Raw genomic sequence first — 18,575 nt, forward strand, 5'->3', positions numbered from 1 at the left:
TTCTTACAGGGTACCAGGGTATTCATTTACTACTTGCCTACCATAGTGAGAAATTAATTATCACCCTCGACCCTTCACTTACATCAAGACACTTAAGAAGAAAATTGTTACTTATTTCCTCTTTTCCCTTTGCTAGAACATACTTTTAGATGTAAAAGTAAGCAGAAAAGAAAAAAATCCACAGATTTGGCCATAAGAAAAAAATTTTTAAAAATCTTAAAAAGAAAAATTAGGGAAGCCTTGGAGAAATTACAACAGTGTACCACCAAAAATGTATACGTAATGTACACATATTTATTATTACTATTATTATTATTATCATTGAGACTCTATTTTGAGTCTTGCTCTGTCACTCAGGCTGGAGTGCAGTGGCATGATCTCAGTTCACTGCAACCTCTGCTTCTCAGGTTCAAGTGATTCTTGTGCCTCAGCCTCCTAAGTAGCTGGGATTACATGCGCATGCCACCAAGCCCAGCTAATTTTTGTATTTTTAGCAGAGACAGGGTTTCGCCATGTTGGCCAAGCTGGTCTTGAACTCCTGACTTCAGGTGATCTACCTGCCTTGGGCCTCCCAAAGTGCTGTGTCCGGCCACGTGTACATACATTTATATATGCATTACATATATAAAGAGTTCATATACATTGATTAAAAAAATAAAAAGCCTGATAAATGAGAAATGATATTAACGGAAATTTTAAAAACAAATATAAATGTTAAGTATAAAAAGTAAATGTTTAAAAATTAGAAGTGTTCAGAGAATTGCTAAAAGGAATGAGCATATAAAACAAATATTAAACCTTTTTAGAATTAAAATAAATATATATTTGAAATGAGAATGTTCTCCTGTAAAAATAGTAAAAAGACCATGATACAATATACGTATCAAAACATCACTGTGTGCTCCATAAATATGTACAATATGGATAATTATTACATGCCAATTAAAAAAAAACCAAATAGCAAAAAAACTCAGAACATTTTTGCCAGGTGTGGTGGCTCACACCTGTAATCCCAGCACTTTGGGAGGCTGAGGCAGGCGGATCAAAAGGTCAGGAGTTCAAGACCATCCTGGCCAATATGGTGAAACCTCGTCTCTACTAAAAATACAAAAATTAGCTGGGCATGATGGCGGGTGCCTATAGTCCCAGCTACTCAGGAGGCTGAGGCAGGAGAATTGCTTGAACCTGGGAGGCGGAGGTTGCAGTGAGCCAAGATTGCACTACTGCACTCTAGCCTGGGCAACAGAGGGAGACTCTGTCTCCAAAAAAAAAAAAAAAAAAAAAAACCTTTTACCTAATAATTCCACTTTTATGAATAAGGAAATAATTCTAAAGTTCAGACAAAAGTTTATTTTTAAAAGAGACCTAGCCAGGTGTGGTGGCTCACGCCTGTAATCTCAACAATTTGGGAGGCCGAGGTGGGCAGATCACCTGAGGTCAGGCATTCAAGACAAGCCTACCTAACATGGTGAAACCCCATCTCTACTAAAATACAAAAATTAGCTGGGCATGGTGGGAGGCACCTGTAATCCCACTACTCAGGAGGCTGAGGCAGGAGAATCGCTAGAACCCAGGAGGCGGGGGTTGCAGTGAGTCGAGATCACACCACAGCACTCCAGCCTGGGGGAGAGGGCAAGACTCCATCTCAAAAAAACACCCAAAACAAAGAAACAAAGAAACGAACAAAAATTAGTCGGGCGTGGTGGCGTGCGCCTGTAATCCCAGCTACTCAGGTGGCTGGGGCAGGAGAATCACTTGAACTTGGGAGGTGGAGGTTGCAATGAGCCAAGATCACGCCATTGCACTCTAGCCTGGGCAACAGAGGGAGACTTCAGCTCAAAAAAAAAAAAAAAAGACCTGTACCAGTTTTATTCACTAACGAGAAGTTGAAAATTTTTTGTTTGTTCAATACCTAAAGAAGAGCAAGAAAACTGTAATATGGCAATATACTAGAATATTGTGCAGCCTCTAAAAATAACGTTTGAAAAAAAGTTATGAATGGAATGTAAAACACTTATGGTAGGTATACTATTAAATGGCAAAATGCAAGATATAAAACTCTACATAGAACAACATCTTTATATACAATATCCAGGAAATATGAATATTCATTAATGAGATTATATGAGATTGTTACTTTTCTTTTTTCTCTATTTGCTAAATTCTCTAAAATGAGTGTATATTGGTTTCTTTAATATAAATTTAATTCAGAAATAATTCACATGCTATACAATTCTATTTAAAATGTACAATTCAATGGTTTTTAATATATTCACAGAGTTGTGTAACTGTGTGTATTGCTTTTATAATGAGAAAAAAAATTTAGATGAACAGATCTGTGGCTTACAGACACTCTCTAAAAATACATTGTTTCCCTTTATGTAAACAGATATGCTCTGTAATTAACCACAGCAAGCAGCCACTTTCAGCCAAGCCAACCAATATGTGCTCTAAGTTGCTCGGTCAAAATAAACACAGGTAGCAGGATTCTCTTTTCTAAGGCTAATTGCTCTTATCTATATTTAAATGAAGTTTAAATAAAAATGGGAAACTTGATCGCAGTACTTACCTTTACAGTGCTTGTGGTCCGGAGTCCGGGTATAGCCTTTGTGGCATGAACACATGTAGGAGCCTTCAAGGTTGGAACAATCACCATTTGTGCAGACGTTTGGTTCCAGGCACTCGTCCACATCTTGAAGAATGTTGCGTAATGGAAAGAACAAAAAAAGAAGAAAAAGAAAACATGGATAAAGTTAAATTTGGTTAGAAATGGAAACAGTAGACCTTCAGAAGACCAGGCAGATTCTTAAACTGTCAAATTAGCTCAAAAGAGAAAAAGCAGCTTGTTGTGAGCTAAATGGATGACGGTTCTATACTTTAACTTACCTTCTGAAAATAACTCAGAATGAAATATGCTCTATGAACAAATTCAAGAGGTAAAGATGGCTTGTTGTAGGGGGGAGGAAGGAAGAGATGGGAGATTTAGTGCAACATCTCTACAAGAAAGAATTTTCCAAAGAACCAAAGATGGGTTGAGGTCTATTTTGGAAACTGATGAATTCAATAGGATGGGAGAGTTCACAAAAGCAAAAGATATGACTCATGACCCAGAGAAATCACAGGCAAGTTTTAACAGAAAGGTGAAAAAGAGTCTAATAAAAAGCTCTAAAATGGCCGTGAATCCATATGATAAAAACCAAGTAATCTAAGGGACAAACACAAGCCTACTGGGCAGTTTGAAGGTAGGGTGCAGGCTGAAGAGGTAGATAATAATAATAATAGCACCTAATCTTTATCAAGCACTTGCTACATGTGGGCATTAAAAGCTTTACATACATCATCTCATTTAATCTGAACAAAATCCTTATGGGCCAACCATTTTATGGAGGAAGGAACTGAAGCTTAGAGAAGTTCAATAACTAGCCCAAGGCCACATAGAAAATGGTGGTTCTGAGATTTGAACCCCAGCCTATCCTTTTAACCTGACTGTAAAGTTTCTGTCACAGGCAAAATTAAATCTTGTGATAGAAACAGTTAAAGAAAGAGAGAATGTATGAGTTGATGTTTGTTTTTATTATTTGCTAACACAGCATTTATATTGAAAATAATCATCTAAAATTTACTTCATTAAAAAATATTAAGTTCCTACTTCATATTACTGTTTTTCAAAAATAAATAAATATGTAAGTTCTGTGCTCCATTTGAATGGCCCTGGGTAGGTCCACTGTATGTCTCAATGACAGACACTAGTGAGGTATCAATAAACAAAAACTTAAAGAGGAAAAACTTAAATCACAAAATGCTAAAACTACACATATAATATCACAATTAGGCTTAATCTTATAGGGGTCTATAACATAATCAAAGCATCTTAAGCCTAAGGCAGGCAAACGAGGAGGAAAAGATGCATGACAGCATCTGTTTCACTTTTCAATGCTCACTACACCACGAAAGCAGCAAAGCTTTCTACCCTCTTAAGGCAGTCACAAGCACACTGACAATACAAATCCAGAGTCTAGATTGCATGCATTTGCATTGTATTCAGACTATTCTTTCTTACAGTGGAATGCAGAAATGGAGTTGTACTAAAACATGGCAAACACTTATCTGTGAGTGTGCACACGGGTGTGTTCCCTGCACATATTGAGAAGAGCCAAGGAAATGGCACCGCCTAGGTGCTCTGCGTTGCTTTCACAAAATATCACTAATTATGGTGAACTGACTCTAGTCCACGACAACAAAAATAGCACTTCCAGACTGACTCATTAACCACCCTTTCCTTGGTTGTGGGAATCCACTTCTGTAAACACTGAAGGCAAACAACTTGAAAGAAGAAGCCAAGCATTGGAGCCAAAGTAAATAATGGGAATGAGCCTAGACACTAGGCATAGAAATTCCAGACAGCAACAGGAAAATGTCATGTTTAGTATCTGGTTTTGTTTCAAAAATGTTAACAAGCTCAGAAATGTATGGATTGCTCTCTTTAATTATTCATGCACCAGGGAAAGTGATTTATAAGGCTGTAGAATATAACAGCAAAATCAATTTCTAAGACCATACTTTCTCTAGGTAAAGTAAATTAACAGACACTGCAGATTACCATTTAGGAGATACTTATAAAACTTCTATTTTTCTAGGCTATTCATGATTAATGATGAAGCAGAATGCCTTGAAATATCTAGGGTAGCCTGATGTGTTTATTCTTTCTTACTTATTATAGACATAATTGCATGGAACCAGAATTCCGTCAAGCCAATCACCGTAGTTATAGAACAGTTTGAACTGAAAGTACATTGCCTTAATGAGACTATGCTCCTGAAAAAATAGCAAGACAGTAAAATATCACTAAAGAATCGCTACAAAGAAGGAAGGTCTTCAGAGAGCAACCACACATACAAACGCTTGGTGGATGCAAATGGTGTAAAATTAATTCAGCATTGTATTGATAGCCCAGATTTCTCTCCTAAACTGTAGAAGCACGCATCCAGCTGGTAAGTCTACTGGACATCTCCTTGATGTCCCCCAGGTACCTCTGAGTCTTTACGGCCAAAACTGACCCCTCCCCTGTCTTTTCTTTATGTTATTGTCCATACCAATATCTTGTATTACTCTCTCTCTTCTGGAGTCCTTACTTTTACTCTCCCTCTTTCCTCACATTGTTTATTGCCCAGGCATACCAATCTGCCTTTCAAATCTCTCTCAAATCACCTACTTTCATTCTTTCTCACCTGAGTTACTGCCATAGTCTTTTAATTTGTTTTTCTAAGACTTGGCTTCTCTAATCCATTATCCAGCTTGCGGACAGAATAAACTTTTTTCTAAAATACAAATCTGATAAATGGTGGTGGCTCCTCTACTTTAAAAACCTTCAATGGCTTTCAGTGTTCTTCAGTTTAGTCAAGGACACAAACTTATGGTGCCCTGGGTGGTAATGATAGCAGAAGGCTTGGCCCCCACAGTTCTAGCTTCCAACCCTTGGGAAAATCTCCCATCAATGCCATAAGAAGTGCTATGCTTTGAAAATGGTTTGTCCCTGCTAAAACTCATGTTGAGGCTTGGTTGTCAAGGTGGCAGCATAGGGAAGTCGTGCTTTTAAGAGGTGTTAGTTCGTTAAGATAGATGAATGTCTTTCTCTCGAGACTGGGTTAGTTCTTGTGGGAATGAAATGGTTCCCAAGAGAGTGGATTGTTATAAAGTGAAGTTGCCTCTGTGTTTTGCTCTCTTTGCATGCGCTTGCTTCACCTCCCACTTCTCCAGCATATTAAGATGCAGCACAAGGCTCTCACCAGAAGTGGCCATCTGATCTTGAATTTGCCAGTCTCCAGAATCACGAGCTAAATAAATAAACCTCTCTTCTTCATAAATGACCTAGTGTCAAGGTGTCCTGTTACAGCAACACAAAATGGGTTATGAAGGAAGAAGGTGATCCCTACCCACCCCACCACCCACCCCATGGTTGCCTTTTCCCTAAAGCAGAGGGAGGTGATTATGCCTCTGGTTTTCATGGTAGAGCTCAAAATTTGTCTTACTCTAAGATATGGTCTTACAGAATATTCATATTACCCAAATTCTTCCAGTCCATATACATAATGAGTTCAACAGGCCTTTGTGTTTTATCTGTTAGGAAATATAATAAAAAACAGCGTTGATAGAAAAATTGGTTCTAGCCAGGTGCGGTGGCTCTTGTCTATAATCCTAGAAACTCAGGAGGCTGAGGTGGGAGGACTGCTTGAGGACAAGAGTTTGAGACCAGTCTGGCCACCACAGCAAGCCCCTGTCTCCACACATAAACATTTTTTTTTAATTAGCTGAGTGTGGTGGTACATGCCTGTAGTCCCAGCTACTTGGGAGGCTGAGGCAGGAGGATCACTGGAGCCCAGGAGTCAGAGATTGCAGTGAGCTGTGATCATGCTGCTGCACTCCAGCCTGGACAAGACCTTGACACTTTAAAAAATAAAAAAAGAAAGAAAAGAAAAATGGATTCTAAATCTTAAATAATTTACCAATGGGCTTTTGAGATATAACAATTTGGCATTTGCCACTCAATGAATTAATTAAACCTCCCAGGGTAAGAAAATTGCCAGAGGTATCAGGTCAGACTTGGTAGGCAGATAGTTCAAAGATGCATGCATCCATCTTACTATCCTATCACCCAGTCCAAATTGATCCTTCTCATCTACAGTGCCCAGAGAGACTCTAACAATTGCATGGTTGAAAACTAGATGTGCCATGCCCACAGGATTTCCTGGTCTACTCATCTAATCACTGTATCAGGAAAGGCAGTCAGGACAGTCTAGCATGATTTATCCTTAATGAATCCTGACTGGTTCTTATAATCATCACTTCCTTTTAAAAATGTTTCATCTCATCGTTTGAATCACACATTCTACAGTTCTTTGTCAAGATTAACATGAAGCTCAGTGGTCAGTAATTCCCAGACTCCACCTTCTTTTCTTTTTTCTTTTTTTGAGACAGAGTCTCGCTCTGTCACCCAGGCTGCAGTGCAGTGGTGAGATCTTGGCTCACTGCAACTTCTGCTTCCTGGGTTCAAGCGATTCTCCTGCCTCAGCCTCCTGAGTAGCTGGGACTACAGGTGCCCACCACCATACCTGGCTAATTTTTTGTATTTTTAATAGAGACAGAGTTTCACCGTGTTAGCCAGGATGGTCTTGATCTCCTGACCTTGTGATCTGCCTGCCTCGGCCTCCCAAAGTGCTGAGATTACAGGCGTGAGCCACCGTGCCCGGCCTCCACCTTCTTTTCTTTTTGGAGGGAAATGAAAACAATACTCTCTCCGTATCCTCTGATAACTCAATTCTCCACAATTTCACAGAGATGACTCCCAGCTGGCCAGTAATCCCACCTGGCTCATTGTCTCATTGCCTTGGGGTGTAATTCATCTGGGTGAAGAACCTTTTAAAATTTAAAATTTCCCTTCCTAATGAGAGGTGACAGCGTGCTGGCAGTCGTCACAGACCTCACTCGCTCTCGGCGCCTCCTCTGCCTCGGCTCCCACTTTGGCGGCACTGGAGGAGCCCTTCAGCCCCCCGCTGCACTTTGGAAGCCCCTTTCTGGGCTGGCCAAGGCCAGAGCCGGCTCCCTCGGCTTGCAGGGAGGTGTGGAGGGAGGGGCACGAGCGGGAACCGGGGCTGTGCGCCGCGCTTGTGGGCCAGCTGGAGTTCCAGGTGGGCGTGGACTTGGCGGGCCCTGCACTCAGAGCAGCCGGCCAGCCCTGCCGGCCCCCGGCAATGAGGGACTTAGCACCCGGGCCAGCAGGTGCGGAGGGTGTACTGGGTCCCCCAGCAGTGCCAGCCCACCGGCACTGCGTTCGATTTCTCACCGGACCTTAGCTGCCTTCCTGCGAGGCAGGGCTCGGGACCTGCAGCCTGCCATGCCTGAGCCTCCCACCCCCTCCATGGGCTCCTGTGCAGCCGGAGCCTCCCCAATGAGCACCACCCGCTGCTCCACAGCACCCAGTCCCATCGACCACCCAACGGCTGAGGAGTGCGAGCGCACGGCGCGGGACTGGCAGGCAGCTCCACCTGCAGCCCTGGTGCAAGATCCACTGGGTGAAGCCAGCTGGGCTCCTGAGTCTGGTGGAGATGTGGAGAACCTTTATGTCTAGCTCAGGGATTGTAAATACACCAATCAGCACCCTGTGTCTAGCTCAGGTTCTGTGAATGCACCAATCAACACTCTGCATCTAGCTACTCTGGTGGGGCCTTGGAGAACCTTTATGTCTAGCTCAAGGATTGTAAATACACCAATCGGCACTCTGTATCTAGCTCAGGGTTTGTAAACACACCAATCAGCACCCTATGTCTAGCTAGAGGTTTGTGAGTGCACCAATCGACACTCTGTATCTAGATGCTCTGGTGGGCCTTGGAAAACCTGTGTCTAGCTCAGGGATTGTAAATACACCAGTCGGCACTCTGTGTCTAGCTTGAGGTTTGTGGATGCACCAATCGACACTCCGTATCTGGCTGCTCTGGTGGGGCCCTGGAGAACATTTATGTCGATACTCTGTACCTAACTGATCTGATGGGGATGTGGAGAACCTTTATGTCTAGCTCAGGGATGGTAAACGCACCAATCAGCGCCCTGTCAAAACAGACCACTCGGCTCTACCAATCAGCAGGACGTGGGTGGGGCCAGATAAGAGAATAAAAGCAGGCTGCCCGAGCCAGGAGTGTCAACCCGCTGGGGTCCCCTTCCACACTGTGGAAGCTTTGTTCTTTCACTCTTTGCAATAAGTCTTGCTACTGCTCACTCTTTGGGTCCACACTGCTTTTATGAGCTGTCACACTCACCGTGAAGGTCTGCAGCTTCACTCTTGAAGCCAGCGAGACCACGAGCCCACTGGGAGAAACGAACAACTCCAGATGCGCCGCCTTAAGAGCTGTAACACTCACCGCGAAGGTCTGCAGCTTCACTCCTGAGCCAGTGAGGCCACGAACCCACCAGAAGGAACAAACTCCGAACACATCTGAACATCAGAAGGAACAAACTCCGGACACGCCGCCTTTAAGAGCTGTAACACTCACCGCAAGGGTCCGCGGCTGCATTCTTGAAGTCAGTGAGACCAAGAACCCACGAATTCTGGACACACTAATATCCTGGGAACATACCAGACTGTCTCAAGCCCCTCCCTGGTGGGCATAACCCACCATGTACAGAGGGTATTCAGTGGCTGATGTCACCCGGTCATGTTCTCCTCAGCCTGTGCTCACTTACATTTCATGTAGCAGATGCTTGGAGTTGGCTAGAATTTGTCCTGGAGCAGTAATTTACCTGTATTACTTCCTGTACTTTCAATGAGATGAATATGTTAACATAGCCAATTATTTCTCTAAGGCTATCCAAACTCAATTTGTTCCTTAATCACCAATACAGGCTTCAGTGAGTCAGTACCACTTGAGATAGGGATAAAGCATCTTATTCTAGCACTATAACTACAGGAAAACACAGGATTACCCCCTACCCCAAATGTGTCATTACTCCAGTGATTCCTCAACTATTCTTCACATATAATCTTTTATACTAAAGAAGATGGGAGAATATATTTGGCAGAAAAGCAAGCATGGCAAAATGAGAGACAGATGTTGGTCCAGCCAGTGTGATGAAACCACCTCAACTGCATTTGAGGTATAGTAGATCCTCAGAATCTCACACCCCCTCTGTCAGTTCTGATGAAGTTAAAATATGGGGTAGTAGCAACAGAGCTGCTGACAAACATTTGTTACATAATCCTCAAAGAATCATCACAGCTTTGCAGAACTGGAGAAAAACCAATGAATGCTGTGCACATCCTACATAAAGAGCCAAGGATGATCTCAGAAAAATCCAATCACTAATCCCACCAAATTATTGGCTTCCTACCTCACCTTTCCAAAGGAGCATTTTATCTTTCAGCAAAACTCAACTGCCACTACATATGGTGCAGACTTGCTGTCTCAAACTCTAGAATCCCCGAGCCATTGTTACTGCTGCTTGCAAGGGATGATTCTAGCCCATGTGGCTTTCTCCTTTCTATGCTCTTTTATTTTTCTTATTGTCTTCATTATATTGTTTTGTTCTTTAGTTTTCTTATGTGTACATGAAGGGTACATGAGACATTGTACAGAACAAAACACTGGATTTAGAGATAAAAGATCAGGGGTCACATCCTAGTTCTGATATTTACTACCTATAACCTTTAGTAAGCCTAGTCTCTTGTTTGGGAATCAATTTCCACACTTGTACTACAGAGATGACTACCGTGAGGATCAAATGATGCCATCATGTCAAAACCTTCATAAACTATATAATGAGAAGGATTTTGTTATAATAATTAATGTTCCCACAAACCATGCTGCCTACTTTCAAAAGTTTTTTTTGTTGTTGTTGTTTTTATTTTATTTTTATTATACTTTAAGTTCTAGGGTACATGTGCACAACGTGCAGGTTTGTTACATATGTATACATGTGCCATGTTGGTGTGCTGCACCCATTAACTCGTCATTTACATTAGGTATATCTCCTAATGCTATCCCTCCCCCCTCCCCCTACCCCACAACAGGACCTGGTGTGTGATGTTCCCCTTCCTCTGTCCATGTGTTCTCATTGTTCAATTCCCACCTATGAGTGAGAACATGCGGTGGTTGGTTTTTTGTCCTTGCGACAGTTTGCTGAGAATGATGGCTTCCAGCTTCATCCCTGTCCCTACAAAGGACATGAACTCATCATTTTTTATGGCTGCAGAGTATTCCATGGTGTATATGTGCCACATTTTCTTAATCCAGTCTATCATTGTTGGACATTTGGGTGGGTGTTTTTATAATTGCCAATCTTCTCTGGCATATAGATACATAGACAACAGCTCAATAAATAGCTTAGTGATTGATTAGAAGCATGCTTTAGCATATAATAATTTAGGGATAAGGCTAATGTTTGCACATAAAATATGAAAAAGGTACATGTTGTACTCAGTTGCAATCTTCTATAAAACAAATACCTGCTGTACCAAGTCTTCAATTTCAGATTAGTCTATGAATATTCATATAAGCCATGAAAGTTAACACTGAATCTTCAAATCTGAAAATAAATCCTAGTGTGAAAAGAACTTCTAGAACAATGAGTTCTCCATGTTTTCTGCCCAAGTTTATTCTTCAAGTTCTCTGTGCCAAGTCTTGGTTAAGACTGTAGCTAATTAGTTGTCAAGTAGATTGAATGATACTAAATTCTTCAAATACTCAAGACCGACATTCAGAGAGTTTAAATGGGAGTCGGAAAGTCATTCTCAACTTAATCAGGGATTAAAAAAGAAAGATTACACTGACAAAATCTCAGAACTTTGTGTTACCGGGTCTTAAGTTCTATCACGTACTGAACTACAAAGCAAGACAACCCCCAAAAGGCTAGCTGCATATATCCAATAGGTGGCATATTCTGCCTTGTGAAGGTGAGCAGAGACAATAAAGTACAGGAATGGAAATAGCAGCATTATTATAGATGGCTAAACATTTGTTAGGAGTCACTAATGACCCACACAGAAGTATCATGGCTCCCAAGAAGTATATTCCAGCTAAGTAAGAACACTAAGAAGTTGGAAGGAGTCAACAGACATATCACCCTGAACGTGCCCAATCTAGCCTGACCTTGGAAGCTAAGCAGGGTGGGCCCAGTTAGTATTTGGATGGGAGATATCGAATAGGAACCACAAAATTATTTACATTCATAAAAGAATTCTCCAAAAGGCCAGGCGCGGTGGCTCACGCCTGTAATCCCAGCACTTTGGGAGTCTGAGGCAGGTGGATCACGAGATCAGGAGTTCGAGAACAGCCTGACCAACACGGTGAAACCCCGTCTCTACTGAAAATACAAAAATTAGCCTGGCATAATAGCATGCAGCTGTAATCCCAGCTACTCAGGAGACTGAGGCAGGAGAATTGCTTGAACCCGGGAGGTGGAGGTTGCAGTGAGCCGAGATCGCACCATTGCACTCCAGCCTGGGCAACAGAGGGAGACTCTGTCTCAAAAAAATAAATAAATACAATAAAATTAAAAATAAAAATAAAAATAAGAATGCTCCAATGACATAGGAAGAATTAAAAAACTATATGACATCAGCTTCAAAAAGCCAAAGAGAATATAGTTATATAGAAGAATGTGGCCCGGGCATGGTGGCTTACGCCTGTAATCCCAGCACTTTGGGAGGCTGAGGTGGGTGGATCACCTGAGGTCAGGAGTTCGAGGCTAGCCTGGCCAACATGGTGAAACCCCATCTCTACTAAACACACAAAAATTAGCCAAGCGTGCTGGCGGGCACCTGTAATCCCAGCTACTCGGGAGACTGAGGCAGGAGAATCCCTTGAACCCTGGAGGCGGATGTTGCAGTGAGCCGAGACCACGCCATTGCACTCCAGCCTGGGTGACAAGAGTGAGACACCATCTCAAAAAAAAAAATAAAAAAATGTGATACATAATTTACTTTACCAAGTACCAGTTATTACTGCATCTCTTATGTTTGAGGACAAGAGCAGGATAGAGGAGGGTAATAGTTGGGGACAAAAGGGTTGTAGCATGGACGGGGTTCTACCATGTGTCAGATGCCTACTAGGTGCTTCATATTGCTTACTTTATTCTGGCAAGAAAGCTTAAACAGCAAGTATTTCAATCCCCATTTTACAGATAATAAAACTAAGCTTCAGAGAGGTCATGTAGCCCAAACTCTGTCTAAATTCAGGGAACTAAGATCTCTACATTAGCAATATCAAATGTATCTTTAAATAATTAAATATTAGAGAGTTTCCTTGGGGGATGGCTCTCATCGGGTTTGAATCAGGCCAGCTCTCCACAAGTCAAGAAGAACCTGTTAATTGAGTACCTGACAGGCTGGCTTCCCTTAAGAAAGGACTTGGATGAAACAGCCATTTGGAACTGGCCAGAACCCAGAGTGACGAAATAGTCATTAAAGGTGGGGATCAAGTGGGCAGCAACTCCAGGCTGAATGTCAGGTCCAAGGAATACAGTGCCGAATGACGAACGTGACTCTCTAGAGAAGAATGAAATCCACGACTTGAAAGAAGAAGCTACATTAACAGAAGAGCCAACAAGAGTTGCCAAAAAGCATTAGGGATGATGTGTGTTAGGTACAGTCAGAAATGATAGATATTTGAAGTGGATAATAAACTATTGTATGACCTGAGCTAAACACTAGGGAAAAAATGTAGGTCCTCAGACAACACCTGCTAACATTTTGCCTATTTCTGCCCAAAACAATTGCTGCTCTAATTTATAAATCAAGGAGAAGCATCAATCAATAAGATCCAGCTTACATGGCATGAATACAAAGAGGCCATTAATGGTTTCACCAAGTTCATCACTTAGTCTGTGAAAGAAGCAGAAAGTGTAACTGGTATAAAATCCCTGCAGAATATAGGGGTTAAATAGCAATGCTTAATGAAAATTCAATAGAAAGAGAGTCAAATCAACGTGAAGATAGACCAGTTTAGAAAAAAACTATAAGCATAATGCCAAATTTAAGAAATGTTATATAAAACATTGTATATATTTGATTATAACAATGTAAAAACATGTGAGAGGAGAGTTGTAGAAAAAAAGATACTAAGATTTATGGAACATCGCAGCCCTGTGAGATAGACATTATCATCTCTACAGATGGCAACTAACAAATGCCAAATGTAGGATTTTTCACCAAAATGGTGTGATTACAGGAAATTTTTTATTGGCCAGGCACAGTGGCTCACGCCTGTAATCCCAGCACTTTGGGAGGCTGAGGCGGGTGGATCACGAGGTCAGGAGATCGAGACCATCCTGGCTGACATGGTGAAACCCCACCTCTACTAAAAATACAAAAAATTAGCCGGGCGTGGTGGTGGGCACCTGTAATCCCAGCTACTCGGGAGGTTGAGGCAGGAGAATGGCGTGAACATGGGAGGCGGAGGTTGCAGTGAGCCAAGATCATGCCACTGCACTCCAGCCTGGGCGACAGAGCCAGACTCTGTCTCAAAAAAAAAAAAAAAAAGTCTTTAATGTTATCACGGAGAATTTTCATTAAAAACTGCGGCAAAAAATTCATCAATATATCCTATATTATCGGAACTAAAAGGATATAATCACAGGTAACGGTTAGAGACAAAACAAATGACTAGCCAGGAAGAGCATGTAAATAACTTAGCATTTGACTATCCTGACCACCATGGGATCTCTAAAGACTCTGAATCTTTTTCTTTACTTTCCTTCACGTCATGCATCACATCTGACATCCCATATATTGTACTTGCTTATGTGTTTATTTGTAAGCACAATGTAAGCACTGGAGTGTAACTACAATGAAGGGAGAAACTTTATTTTATTCACTCTCTTTTTTTTTTTTTTTTGAGACGGAGTCTTGCTCTGTCGCCAGGCTGGAGTGCAGTGGCGCAATCTCGGCTCACTGCCACCTCCGCCTCCCAGGTTCAAGTGATTCTCCTGCCTCAGCCTCCTGGGTAGCTGGGACTATAGACAAGTGCCACCACACCCAGCTAATTTTTGTATTTTTAGTAGAGATGGGGTTTCACCATGTTGGCCAGGATGGTCTTGATCTCTTGACCTCATGATCCGCCCACCTCGGCCTCCCAAAGTGCTGGGATTACAGGCGTGAGCCACCGCACCCGGCCTATTTTAGTCACTCTCAATCCCCAGTGTCCTGGAAAAATGCCTGGCACAAGGTAGATACTCAGTATTTGTTAAATGAATGAATATATATCCAGTTATGTTAGTGATGAGCTCAACTCAAAACTAGGCTTAAGACAAGACTGCACCTTCTGAAAGGTATTTTAGAGTACCAGAAGTACAAAGCTAGGGCTGGGCAGTCATTAACATGGTCAGAGTTTAGCAGAAAAATCCAACCCACCCATTGGCTCAATGTAAGTAGAAAGGCATGCTGCAATATCTGCTTTTTGTCACAGTCAACTTCTCAACATTTGAAAGCTCCACTACTATAAAAAATTAAGATGGAAAATCTATTTCAGTATAACCTGCAAAGGCCCTCATGAGAAATTTAGAAGAGCTGCAAGTCCAATATGAACAATGGATGGAACTGCAATTAAATCTTGGGGGAGTGGCTTCATCTGTAGATTATGTAGAGCCTAAAATTTTACCCAAAGCAGAAAGATAAAGGGCACTGCCTCCATTTAACAACAGGAAATGCACGACCTCAGCAATGCAAAAACAAAACAAGGGGCTAAATGTGGGACTTTGGCTGAATTGAGAAATGCAGTGATCTAATATTTCTGCTTATGATTCTACTCATCTGGTTGACAAAAGTAAAATGAGTTTTAAATGAGGTGCTGTGCTTCTATCACTAAAGTATATATATATATATATGCACATACAGGTATAAGAATTCATTTAGTATTATTTATATTGAAGAACAATCACTTGCCAATTTGATCAGTCACATTCCACTAATAAATTCATGAGTCAGGGCTGTGTTTATACTACTATTATGAATTGTAGTTATTTAAGGTAGAGTTCAGGCTCTGCTCCTGGATTATTTATCAGGATGTGAAAATGAGAATACACATGGAACCTTGATAGGCAAGTATGAAATTTATGCCAAATGGGAAAACTGAAACCATATATATTAATACTTTCTGGCCAGCACCAGTTACAAAAACAATTGCTTATCAAATAAGCAATTAGGAACAACTAATAAATAAAAATCTTTTCTTCAAAGACTACATCTCACCACTCCATCAGCAGAGACTCTTGGGTTGGGGATGGGCCTAGGGGCTCAGGACATGGAGCTCTCCATACCAGCTACAGAGTCTGAGCTGATGCTGCTTGGTGATGAGACTAAAGCTTTAAAACTGAGAGTACTTCTGCAACCCCCATTAAAACACCTAAATGTCTTCCCAGGGCTATGAGAATGAAGACCGTCAGTTTTAACAGGACTAAGAGGGCTTTAAATTTTTCAGTGGTCTGTCCTCTCATCTTGCAGCAAATCTTCCTGTGTTCTCTGGCCTTCAGCTACACTGGCCTTCTGCTCTCTTCTTCCTCCACAAGCCTCTGGCATATGCTGTTTACTGTGCCTGAAATGTTCTCCCTCCCACCTCCTCACCAGTTGAACCTCAACTCAAGAATTTTCCTAAGGGCAGCTTGTTCTACCATATGCTCTCACAGCATCATAGAACCCTCCTTTCTAGTGCTTGTCTCAAATCTGTGAGTTTGCATTTATCTGTGAGACGTTTGAGGGCATGTCAGTCTCCCCCACCAGATAGTAAGTACCAAAAGGAAGGGGTCATACCAGTTTTTCCTCTCAATAGATCCCAGAACTTAGTACAACTCTGGAGATATACAGTAAGTTTTGCCTTTTGTTTCATATTTTAGAGACAGGGTCTCACTGTCACTCGGGCTGGAGAGCAGTGGCACAATCATAGCTCACTGAAACCTCGACCTCCCGGACTCAAGCAATCCTCCCACCTCAGCCTTCAAGAAGCTGAGATTACAGGCACACACCACGAAGCCCAGGTAAGTTTTTTAATGTTTTGTAGAGATGAGGTCTTGCTATGCTGCCCAGGCTGGTGTCAAACTCCTGGCCACAAGTGATCCTCGTGCCTCCACCTTCCAAAGTTCTGGGATTACAGGCATGAGCCACCATGCATAGCCTATAGTAAGTTCTTAAGCATTTGAGGGAGAAAGGAAAGAAGGAATGAAAAGTTTAACTCACATATTCAGAGTTCTGGTATGGAGTGGAAAAGAGTTCAAGTTTTAGGGGAAAAGATTGCATGGTAGACACAAATGAAAACCATTAAGGGGCAGAGCTAACTACAGCACAGGTAATTAGAATCAAAGCAAATTTATTACTCTGTCTTCCTCAGTGCCTAAGGCACTACCTTTGCTACTTCTGTTGAAAATTTGTGTGTGTGTGTTACCTAATTCCACTTGTCTGTGGTAGACGCTGCTTCTCTCTTTTTAAGTGTTTTGCTCTCCATCTCTCTTCCTTCCTGTAGACCTTACTATCTTATTTGGTTTTGGATATTTATCTCATTAGGAATAACAGTTTGTTTCAATCCTAATTATTTGCCCCATCTAGAATCGGACATCCTTCATGCTAAGTCATTTTCTTATTTTCTCAATGGTTAAAAGTTACTGGGAACTTTTCTTAGACTGATGTAAGATTTCATTTTTTCATTTTGAAAGAGGGCTCCATTGGCATTACACCACTCTATCAGAAAATGGGACATGCAGAAGAAACAAACCTTTGATAAGTACACTATAGTACCTACCAAGGCACTGTCCATTCCAGCCTCGGAATCCTTCTGTGCAGGGAACACACTGGTAAGATCCAGGAGAATTCACACACTGCTCATCTGGACAAGTACTTGGATTCAAACATTCATCAATATCTGAAAAATCAAAAAGCTAGGTCGTGAACATTTTATCAGAATACCAAAGCAAAATCTTACTTTGGGATGAAGTCCGGGGGGAAAGCATGTTATATCTACATTTCAGTCGGAAAAACAATAACTGGGTAAGTGAGACATTGGGTCTATACTTTTTTTTTTTTTTTTTGAGATGGAGTCTTGCTCTGTCGCCCAGGCTGGAGTGCAGTGGCGCCATCTCCGCTCACCGCACGCTCCGCCTCCCGGGTTCATGTCATCCTCCTGCCTCAGCCTCCCAAGTAGCTGGGACTACAGGCACCCACCACCACGCCCGGCTAATTTTTTGTATTTTTAGTAGAGACGGGGTTTCACCGTGTTAGCCAGGATGGTCTCGATCTCCCGACCTTGTAATCCGCCCGCCTCAGCCTCCCAAAGTGCTGGGATTACAGGCTTGAGCCACCACGCCCAGCCGACATTGGGTCTATACTTAAATACATGGCAATAATGCATGGTCAAGCATACCTGGATTAAAATATTTGCATACATTCCAAGGAAGAACCTGGCCCCAATTCTTCAACTAGCAGGACCTGGCCTCTCCACTCTGGGAGTTGGCAGCTCCTTTAGGGCCAATTTCTGGACATGAAACCTTTCAAGTAATGGCACAGCTTTCCAGAAAGAAATACAAGGAATGGGGGTGAGTGTGAGGAAGCCATGTATCCACCCAGCTAGAGGTTCTCTCTGCAGACATTGGATGCTCTAGGGAAATTCTCACTTTGGCTTCATGGGCCCAAGAACATCCTAGGTTTGAATAATTTAAAACCTTTCATATGACAGGAATTCCCTGGAGGTGGGAAAAAAAAAAAAACATGAGGAGAGAGTGAACTCATCACCTACTTCCAAGCCTTTCCAGAAAACATGGTGATATGACCATATGGTAATATTTTCTGGTAAAAATACACCTTACTTTTCATATTCGCAGCTAACTGAAGTTGTTAATCATCATTCTTTCCAATTTGGGGAGAAAAACATCACCTAAAATATGGTTAAGTCTGTGCAGAGATAGCTACTACGACAGCTTGAGGCATTTTTAAGAATTGTCAAACAATAAAATTAGGAAAAAGATATAGGAGAGAGTTCAACAGTTTAAAATAAGTGTTAACACCATGGCTTCTAGCTGCATTTAAAATAAGTGTTTTTTCTGAGGTG

The 18,575-nt window shown here is 41.8% G+C and overlaps 1 protein-coding gene across 4 annotated transcripts in view; it reads right to left on the bottom strand.

Moving 5' to 3' along the window:
* Nucleotides 1-18,575, bottom strand: part of LTBP1 (latent transforming growth factor beta binding protein 1) — a 440,637-nt gene that overhangs the window by 107,276 nt on the left and 314,786 nt on the right. For all 4 annotated transcript variants that reach the window (XM_003262722.3, XM_003262721.3, XM_030799968.1 and 1 more), the window contains 2 exons: nucleotides 17,274-17,393; nucleotides 2,570-2,692 (listed from right to left, as the gene is read on the bottom strand). In XM_003262722.3, coding sequence (XP_003262770.2) covers nucleotides 2,570-2,692; nucleotides 17,274-17,393 — 243 coding nt within the window. The remainder of the gene's footprint in view (nucleotides 1-2,569; nucleotides 2,693-17,273; nucleotides 17,394-18,575) is intronic.

Source organism: Nomascus leucogenys, chromosome 19 (assembly GCF_006542625.1).
Source record: "Nomascus leucogenys isolate Asia chromosome 19, Asia_NLE_v1, whole genome shotgun sequence".
Taxonomy (NCBI): Eukaryota; Metazoa; Chordata; class Mammalia; order Primates; family Hylobatidae; genus Nomascus; species Nomascus leucogenys.